This window comes from Gossypium arboreum, chromosome 11 (assembly GCF_025698485.1).
Source record: "Gossypium arboreum isolate Shixiya-1 chromosome 11, ASM2569848v2, whole genome shotgun sequence".
NCBI classification, from domain to species: Eukaryota; Viridiplantae; Streptophyta; class Magnoliopsida; order Malvales; family Malvaceae; genus Gossypium; species Gossypium arboreum.
In genome coordinates, this window is record NC_069080.1 from 78,613,761 (window position 1) to 78,623,936 (window position 10,176).

Consider the following 10,176-nt stretch of genomic DNA (forward strand, 5'->3'; position numbering starts at 1 on the left):
GCAAAGATGCCTTTGAAGCTAATCATTATGCATCCACTTCTAATGCTCTCCCATGACACCTGAGCTGATATAATTATCATTCTAAGGCATGCATCGACAGAAACCACGTTCACCACCATTAAATACAAATATTCCAATGGACCCGACGATGAATTCAGATAAAAATGATTCACATTAAGAATTCAAAACCAAGTATTAAATATAATTCCCATCGAATTTTAAAATTTCTCGTACAATAGCTATTGACATTAATGTTTGAAGGGGGGGGGGGGGGGTAGCCTTGAATATGAAATTGAAGAAAAATAGAATAAAGAAGCAACACAATCTCTCCAGCTACATTCTATTCAGCAACATGGTTGAAAGATGCATGGAAAGGATGGAAATAAGCACCCACTGTCTGCCGACCACCAGCTCCAAAGACCCATCATCTCTATCACAGTGACACCAGCGGGCATCACAAATCACAGCAGAATGAAAGGCTAATATTACATCAAGATCAAAGTACAACCCTCTTTCAATAATCCATTTCCCACATCAACCAGACCTTGAGTTCACTTGACACACGACACGAAAAGCCAACTAACAGAAAATGTAACTCACCATTAAATGACTTGTAAATTTAGAAGCACTTCCTGTGGACAATGGATGGACCCGACTCATCATACTCACCCTTGGAAACCCACATCTGATGCGAAAGGTAAAGCAAGAATGTCAGTCTTGGACAAGCAACAACTTAGAATAAAGGAAAGCATGAGCCAAATATGAGCAAAAATATTTCACCTGCTGGAAGGTGCTGAGTGATGCCAAGATAGATCCTCCGATCCAGACACTGTACTTTCTCTCTGGTGGTGCAACAACCTTGATCTTCATGCTGCTTGGGGCAAGAGCAGTGATCTCCTTGCTCATACGGTCTGCAATACCAGGGAACATAGTTGAACCACCACTGAGCACAATGTTACCGTAGAGATCCTTCCTGATATCCACATCACACTTCATGATAGAGTTGTAGGTAGTTTCATGGATTCCAGCAGCTTCCATTCCAATGAGAGATGGCTGGAAGAGGACTTCTGGACAACGGAATCTCTCAGCTCCAATAGTAATTACTTGTCCATCAGGCAATTCATAGTTCTTCTCAACAGAAGAGCTGCTCTTGGCAGTCTCCAGTTCCTGCTCATAGTCCAGGGCAACATAAGCAAGCTTCTCCTTCATGTCACGGACAATTTCCCGTTCAGCAGTGGTGGTGAACATATAACCTCTCTCAGTAAGAATCTTCATCAGAGAATCAGTGAGATCACGACCAGCAAGGTCTAGACGGAGGATGGCATGAGGAAGGGCATACCCTTCATAGATTGGCACAGTGTGAGAAACACCATCACCAGAATCCAGCACAATACCTGTCCCAATGTCTCGGCTTCATTATGAATGATCTATAAAGTGAGAAATTCAAGGACATTTCTATTTTAACAAACCTGTTGTACGACCACTGGCATACAAAGAAAGAACTGCCTGGATGGCAACATACATGGCAGGTACATTGAAGGTCTCAAACATGATCTGAGTCATCTTTTCTCTGTTGGCCTTGGGGTTGAGAGGTGCTTCCGTGAGAAGAACAGGGTGCTCCTCAGGAGCAACACGGAGCTCATTGTAGAATGTATGATGCCAGATCTTTTCCATATCATCCCAGTTGCTGACGATCCCATGCTCAATGGGATATTTCAAAGTAAGAATACCTCTTTTGGATTGTGCTTCATCTCCTACATAGGCATCCTTCTGACCCATCCCAACCATGACACCAGTGTGTCGGGGTCGACCAACAATACTGGGAAAAACAGCCCTGGGAGCATCATCACCAGCAAAACCAGCCTGCATGATCAACAAAATCACTTAAACTGCAATAAAATAGCACAAAAATCTTCATGATGAAATACACAATGATGGAGAATATAACTCAGGTTTACTGATGATCTAACCTTCACCATTCCAGTTCCATTGTCACAGACGAGGGGTTGAATATCCTCAGCATCGGCCATCTTTTACAATACTACAAATAGCAAAATCATTTGTCAAGCGGGATTCTATGCCCCATCAAATAATCTAAACAAGTCAAATTAAAGTCTTCAACAAATAAAGTTCTATTTTCTCTGAATGAAAAAAGAAAAATAGAATACTCAAGTCAGCATTACTTTCTTCAGAAATAGAAAACTACGCAGTTGAAAAACCAATGGCGGCAGTCAGTTCAAATCATAGACACATTAATTTCAGGAATATTTAATCGAGCTACACTATGGCTCGATGGACAACATAATGAATCAATTAGAAATAAAGATCAAGATCCATATCAAAATAATATTAAATTTACACAACGGCAGCATTAATCTTCAATGAGAACAAATTGGAAGAAGATCCATATCAAAATAAAGGCAAAACGAAAATCTCACAAGATCTTTAGAGAAATCTCAAATGAAATAAAGCATATCAAGCTAACTAGCAAAGATCCAGATACAAAGAGAAGCAGAATAAGCTAAATCTAACTCTCTAAAACTCTATAGAAACCTCTAGAATTCTAGATCTCAATTCCACCATCCGCAAAACACCAAAATCCACAGATCGGTGTGGTCAAAGTAAAATATAAACGAAAGAAAAAAGCTTTACCTGAATAAGAAAAGAACGAAAGGAGGAGGTTCAGAGACGTAGAGACAGAGTTGAAGAAGCGAGAACACGACGATGCTTTTATCCTTTTTCCCTCTGCTCCTGCTGCAGTGGATGTGAAGACCGAAATAGAGAGTGATGGAAGCCAAAGGAAAGAGATATTTATAATAGAATCATAAATGAGAGAAGAAAATAAATTAATAAATAGTTTGAATTTATTTTTTTACTACGGCTAGGAAAAAGTATATAATGACTCTTAAATTCATATCATATACATTTTTTATTTTTAAGTAATTCATCAAGTTAGTAAAATAGATAAAATATCCATTATTATTGTATCGTTATGCTTGCTTAATTAGTGTATATACAAGGGTTAAATTACTAACTAGAGCAATAACTCTTATATTGAGGAATTTTTTATTGTTGAAGTTAATTTTAATTTTTACAATTGTTTTTAGATTAAGGTATAAAATTTTAATTTAATCTTTAAATTTGACAATTATTCTCATATTTCAAGTCCTAATGCAAGATTAATTGTCAAATTTAGAAATTAATTTAGATAAAAAAGTTAAATCTCGATTTGAAAATAATTGTTAAATTTAAGCGGAAAAATGATTTAACCTTATATATAATATAAACATCATAATCATTTAACTATTAATTATATTATGGATTGGAATGGGGTAACATAATTGAACATGTGTTAAATAAGTGTACAAAAAACTTTAATTACTGCTTCATTTAAGTCAAGACATAACTGGCACTATATTAAAAATACAATTTTTTTTTGATGTATTGGTGAAAATATTGTTAGTTTATAAATAATGATTTTTTTTAAAATGTCTTTTAAAATATTAATGGGAAAAATTATATTATTATTTTTATAATGATTTAATTAACCTTCAAAATATTTTAAAAACATGTTGAACGAAAAAATTTTAGAAATACTTGTAAAAAAATAATATAATAATAAAAATTAAATTAAAAAGGAGAATTGGAAAATTTTGAAATGCAAATGAAATTGGGAGGAAATTAATATATGCTGTTTTGTTAATTGATTAATACATGCTGTTGGTATCTAAATAAAGGGAAGTGTGGGAAGGAATCATTGCAACCACCACAGTAATTGGAAAAGATAGGGTGAGCTGGCTGACACCTTACCTTTTCTAAGTTTTCCTTTTAATGTCCCTTAGGCCTTACCCCATGACCCATGTTCTTCGCCTTGGGATTTTGATCTACTCCCAACTGTTGGAGTAAACCTCATGTTATTATTATTGTTAGTAATTGTTGTGCTATAATATTTGCTCTCCGTTGTTTTAGGGTCGGGATTTTATTTTATTTATAAATTTATATGATTTTAATTTTGTATTATCATAAAAAATTATTTAATCTTTTGTGTGAGAAATTAATCCAAATAATTAACCATGGTAATAATTCTATTAAAAGTTAAATTATGAATTTAAATCAAATTATCTATACTATCATATATATAAAAGAAAGTCATGGCTAAATTTTAGTTCTAATCCTTTTACATTTTGAAATTATATAAAATTGATAAAATTTAATTTTAATCTTTATATTTTGTTCGGATTTGATATTTAATCTATATATTTTAATTTTGACATAATTTGGTAGTTCAACTTTTATAATGTTTTAGCTAATCTAAATTTTTTTATTTCGATTAAAATGCTGATGTGAATTTTTAAGAATTGTTAACAATGTTAATATTCTCTGTTAAATTGATTCATTATAATATCTTTATTTTTATTACATGAATATCAAGTGAGTGTTTTATTTTATTTCTAAATGTCACACTAGAAAATTTAACATAAAAACTTTAAGAATGTTAACAAATGAACCTAAATTTATAAATTGAAAAGTAGATGAACTAAATTCTTAAAAATATTAGTATGATGATTAAATTCTAAATATCTGAAGAGTATAAGATCTTTGAGCATATTATAACTTTTAAATTTTTACTTTATAGTTTAGCTAAAAAATAGATAATTAACTCAATGTAACTCATTATAAAGCGTGGATAAGAATCATACTAGTAATTTATTTATTATATTTATAATTTTAAAAGTATTGTTCTTAAAATAAAATTTTCTTAATAAACTTTTTGCAAACAAGAACGACAATACGATTTTTTCGAAAGGAATATTATCATTTTAAAATATTATAATTTTCACAATTAAAATAAACTAATACTTTAATTTTGAAAAATAGTTTACAATAAAAAGTAAAATGGTTAAGAATTATCTAAAAGTAAATAATATAAAAGGGATCAAAATAAAAATATTAGAATAAATTGCATTAAAATGATGAAAATTATGCAAGACGTTCTCACTAGAGGTGTTCATGGGCCGGTCTGGGCTCAACTAAAAAATTCAAGCCCATTTACCAGGCCTGGGATTGGCCCGGTCCAAAAGTGGGCCTAAAATTTTGCCCAAGCCTGACTTGGATAAAAATGTTAAAACTCGAGGCCAGGCCAATTCCAGTATTAATTTTTATATTATTTTTATATAACTTTTAAATATATATAATACATCAAAAATACTAAAAACATCAAAATAAATATTTGCCAACAAATTTAAAATAAAATTTAAAAAATATGTAGACTTGAATAACGGCTAATTTACTAAAAAAGTTTATTTCTAAAATTATTTACAGAAATGGGCCAATTTTTTTTTATTTACCAGAAAGGTCCAAATTCCCTGAAAGCGCGTCCATGTCATGTGAAGTCGAAATTGTGTTAACAAAAGCAGCGTCCTTAGGGGAGTATTTGGTCCACATCAGCACAAAGCGCTTCCTTGAAGACACACTTTGTGCTGACGTGGACAAACGCTCCCCTAGGGACGTGTTTTTCCCCGCTTCAATGGCAAAAAAAAAAAAACTATAAAAGACCCCTTTTTATTTTTTCACACAAAAGTCATCTCATAATTCTCTCTAAATTCTCTCCAAATTCTCTCAAATTTCTTTCAAATTTTCTCAAAGCTTTCTTTAATTTTTGCAAAAAAGCTCTGTTTAAATTTTTTTGAATTAGTTTTTTTTTAATTAAAAAATATTCGATTGTGTTAGCAATGGCCAGAGAATTAATTCGTCTCGATAATAGACACATCTCCGTTAATCAAATGACAATGGTAAGTGATAATTTTAATTAATTTTTCAATACTATTTAATATTTTTTTCATTTATGAAATTTTAATTAAATTTTATTTTATAATTACCTGCGGGACACGGGTTTTTGGCACGTGGCCATGATAGGCCAGGGGTGCAAGTTTGACTCGAAACTAATCAGTACGTTGATAGAGAGGTGGAGACCCGAGACGTACACTTCCCATCTTACATGTGAAGAGTGTACTATCACTCTGGAAGACGTGCAATTGAAATTGGGATTGCCGATAGATGGGTACACAGTCACCAGGTCCCTCAATCTGCTGATTGGGAAGCTGTATGCTACGAGCTTTTAGGTGCTATTTCGGATAATATTAACGGAGGTCTGATTGAGATGGGTTGGTTACGAGACACATTCCCGGACCTGGATAATGATTTGACTGAATTAGAAAGAATATGATATGCTCGGGCATACATTCTTAAGATGATTAAAGGTTATCTGATGTCGGACTTGTCACGAAACTGTGTACATCTGAGATGGCTGCTGGAACTTGTTGATTTTAGAGCAGCTGGTAAATTTAGTTAAGGGTCTGCCGTGTTAGCAACATTGTACCGGGAGATGTAGGGGGCGACGCGATCGAATAAAACCAAAATCAGAGGTTGTCTATCACTACTGCAATCATGGGCACGGTTTCGCTTTCCATTTTTACGTCCTCGAGTGAACCACCAATATACATTCCCACTGATAACAAGGTAAATTTTATATTAGATTTTATAATTATTACATAGATTTATAATATAATTGTATGCTAAAAATTTATTTAATTAGGTGGAACCATTTGACGAGTTATGTTGGAATACCCACCTCCCTTGAAGATATACGGCTTCTATTAGACCAACGGTTAGAAGTACAAGTAAGTATTAAATAAAATATATATAGATAATAAAATAGTCGTTTCGTATTTTGTATTTAGTATTATGTATATAACTAATATTTTTATCATGTTCATATAGTTTCAATGAACACCATACAAGGATCCGGCAATTCGGGCAGTAATTCCGGATGAATTTTTTCAAAATCCGAACATTTGGCATGTGAAGGTCTCATTGGTCAACTATGCTATCGTAGAGATGCACCAGTCAGATAAAGTATTACGGCAATTTGGATTCCGACAAACGATTCCCGTGGCACCTAAAGTGCTCGATGATGAGCACAAAGTCGACTTACGGCTATTGAATACGGATTGGCCGAGATACTGGTCAGAATATATCAAAATGTGGGAAAATCAGTATGATTATATACCTACTTGGGAACCGATCATCGTTCCTAAGTTAGTGTGTGTGCCGGAATACATGACATGGTTTAGGATCCATGCTGTCGGAAGAGGAGAGGCGACGGCAAATTCGTGTCCAAAGGGAACAACGGGGCCTTTTAAATCCAAGAAGAAGGGATGACGATGCAGGCCTATCAATAACGCCCACACAATCACCGGGCCCATCAACAGCACCCACACAGTCATCGAGCCCAACACTTCAACCGACGACACCCATATCACAACCTTTTCAGATTATGCCAAGTGCGTATCCTAGCCTTTATATGTATCCTAACCCTTATATGTTTCCTTTTCCTAGTCCTATGGAATGTTAGAATGCATGGCCAGGTTCATCTTCATTCCCAATTACGCCGAGTCAACCACCAATCAATAGGCATTGTCGCATGAGGGATCGCACGAGGCACCATCAGTGAGCTATTCTTTTTACCAATCTCCATCGCCTTATGATATTCAAACACCTCCTCCATGGGTGATGCAAACACCTCCGCATTCATTATTTTATCAAGGTGGGTCATCCTCCTAACACCCACAACCAGATCCCTACCGGAGGAAGCATAATCCCACCGGAGCAACACAACCCCCGCCGAAAGTTGATCCAATGAGGAATCCAGCTCGTAACCGACAACGACCCCCATGTGGCATTGATTCCGACCGGCACCAACATTGATTTTTTTAATATATTTGTACAAAGTTTTTTTATATTATTTCATTTAATAAAATAAAAGTTTTTTTAATATTCTAATTGTAATTTACTTTTTATAATTTTAATAAAATAAATGTTCTTTTGAATAAGGTAATATTTTTAATATTTTTAATAAAATATAAATAATGCAAAATAATTTTATTACAACAACTATCAGCTATTCCAATTTGGACATGATCGAGTTGTGTGGCCTGGGTTCCTACACCATCTGCACAACTTCTGTTGGTTCGTTGTTTCTCAGATATCCATATTGTTACGTTTTGGTTTGCGACACAATTCTCTATCTGGTAATAGCTTAAATGGAGCAAGTGATACAGACGGCCACTTATGTTCATCTGAGACCGGTGGGAATACATGTCTCCACACGTTGTATATGTATTCTATTTTGTACACTTCGTTGACATAGCTTATGGGATCCAGACGGAGATTCTGACAAGCTGCAATTACATGAGCGCATGGATAACGTAGTGCATCAAACGTCCTACAGTCGCAGGTCCTATTTCTCAAGTGTACACGATATTGCCTGCTTATAATACCTTGGTTCAGTCTGTTAAACTCCGTCACACGAAACTATAGGTTGTCGCGGTCATGACATACTGTGTGCATGGTGTTGGCCCGTGCCTTTGCCTTGTTAATTTCTTGCAATACCTTCGCGCACCATACATGGTCTCCCTACATTTGGCCTTTATAACTCGTAGCTCGCTTTGGAAATAGTGCCACTAAATGAAAATATGTCTCTCATACAACTGATGTTATCAGCAAATGATGTGTTCCTTTTAGACCAAAATTTATGCATTTAGACAGGTTTAAGGTTAATGACCATATCGTAGGCTACTGTTGTATGCTTGTGCCCACTGTTCGAAAGGTATGTCACAGAGGTAGTCTGCGCCTTCTTCGTTAACTGAACGCAAAACCGCCAACATCTCATGAAAACGATCATTACTTATCTCATACCCTGCCAATATAAGTTGATAGCGAAAATTAAATACCACTCTTCTATTCAGAATAAATTGAATATTACAAACGAAATTATATTAATAGAGATTAAATACCCATGTTGGTCACTTGCAGTCGTTTAGTTGTAGATCGATATTACCCATAGTAGTTGGATGCAATGTGCCTTAGGTAATACCGATAGTGTGTGTGATGCCATTGGCTTCCCTGTCGCTCAATTACTGCTAGTATTCCAGTGCCCTGATTCAATATATCGCAGGTATCAGGTTGGGGGAAGACATGCCTTCTTAACCTAGAAAGAAAGAAATCCCAGTCATCAGTTAACTCCCCCGGTATTATTGCAAATGCAATTGGAAGGATTCTCTCACTACCATCTTGTACCATAGCTAGTAATAGCCGATGGGTATATTTACCATACATAAAGGTACCGTCAATTTGAACCAATGGCTTGCAGTATAGAAATGTGTCTCGGCATTGCTTAAAGCTCCAGAACATACGCTTGAACACTTGACATCCATGGAGCAATCGGTCCTTGTAGTACGCAGGTGCCGTTTCAAGGTTTGTTATGCAACTTGGGACATATCTCTCCAGCACCTGATGCCACTGCCACACTTTATTATATGAAGCATCCCGCTTACCATGAATCTTTTCCAACGCCTTCTGCTTAGCTATCCAAACATTGCGGTAAGAGGGCATGTACCTCAATTGGCTACAAATATTGGAAATTAAGACCGGCATTGAAGTCTTGGGATCCGTCTTCACCGTCAATAGTATTAAGCTAGCTAATATATCTGAATCCATCTTGGGATGATCTTGTTAAACACCTGTCAACGAAGTACGTTAAATAATGCAACATTACGTAATAACAGTATTATTCAAAAACCCTAAATACCTAATGATATTGTATCGCCAACACATGTATGTGGACCTTTGTACATTTTTATCTCCTACAAGCCTGGCTTTTTCCTCAACGAGGCCATAATTTTCCATGAACATGTACCGTCTTACACTGTACACTTGGCCTTAAACTTATTAGATTTGGAAACCACGTTGTAGTTAACCTCGTTCATGATGCTATGTTGTTTCAATGTACCATATCCTTATTGGAAAACTCCTTACCAACTTCCAATTCACCCGAATCCAAGGACGAACTTGTACGGCCATGCCTTCTGTGTGTAGATCTGGAAACTTCAATCCATCATCTTGAGATAGATCGACATTATGCATGTGGGCTGGAAGCGAGTACGACCTGAATCGCGGATCTTCTTCTTCTTCATCTGAACCCCTTTCAACATCTTCAGGTATGGTTGGAACATGCTCCGGTTCAAAAAATGATACAACTTCTACACCATCGAGGCCGGGCTCTTGAGGTGGATCCACATCAGACTCATCATCCAACCAATCATCATCTGCAATGAA

At 35.4% G+C, this 10,176-nt stretch overlaps 2 protein-coding genes across 3 annotated transcripts; both read right to left on the minus strand.

The window, feature by feature from the left end:
* Positions 1-153: 153 nt before the first annotated feature.
* LOC108456794 (actin-7) lies at positions 154-2,840 on the minus strand. Of its 2 annotated transcripts, XM_017755467.2 has the most exons (6): positions 2,653-2,840; positions 1,971-2,041; positions 1,470-1,863; positions 781-1,394; positions 601-685; positions 154-430 (listed from the first exon to the last, which is right to left on the minus strand). In XM_017755467.2, exons 2-5 carry the CDS (start codon positions 2,028-2,030, stop codon positions 620-622), a joined length of 1,134 nt encoding a protein of 377 aa, XP_017610956.1. In that variant the 5' UTR covers positions 2,031-2,041; positions 2,653-2,840; the 3' UTR covers positions 154-430; positions 601-619. The 2 variants fall into 2 exon arrangements, with proteins under 2 accessions (XP_017610956.1, XP_052877876.1); XM_053021916.1 differs by lacking the exon at positions 2,653-2,840 and adding an exon at positions 2,554-2,618 and having other exon boundaries at positions 154-685.
* A 6,055-nt stretch (positions 2,841-8,895) lies between these two features.
* Positions 8,896-9,558, minus strand: LOC108455427 (uncharacterized). Its single transcript, XM_017753984.1, has one exon. It carries the CDS (start codon positions 9,556-9,558, stop codon positions 8,896-8,898), a length of 663 nt encoding a protein of 220 aa, XP_017609473.1.
* Positions 9,559-10,176: the final 618 nt, after the last annotated feature.

Bases quoted from the DNA above. Each gene is read 5' to 3' on its own strand.
- LOC108456794 (XM_017755467.2), bottom strand. From the start codon at position 2,030: ATGGCCGATGCTGAGGATATTCAACCCCTCGTCTGTGACAATGGAACT. The intron at 1,864-1,970 runs GTTAGATCATCA...TTGATCATGCAG, and splicing joins ATGGAACTGGAATGGTGAAG to GCTGGTTTTGCTGGTGATGA. The intron at 686-780 runs GTGAAATATTTT...CTTTCGCATCAG, and splicing joins CACTCAGCACCTTCCAGCAG to ATGTGGGTTTCCAAGGGTGA.
- LOC108455427 (XM_017753984.1), bottom strand. From the start codon at position 9,558: ATGGATTCAGATATATTAGCTAGCTTAATACTATTGACGGTGAAGACG.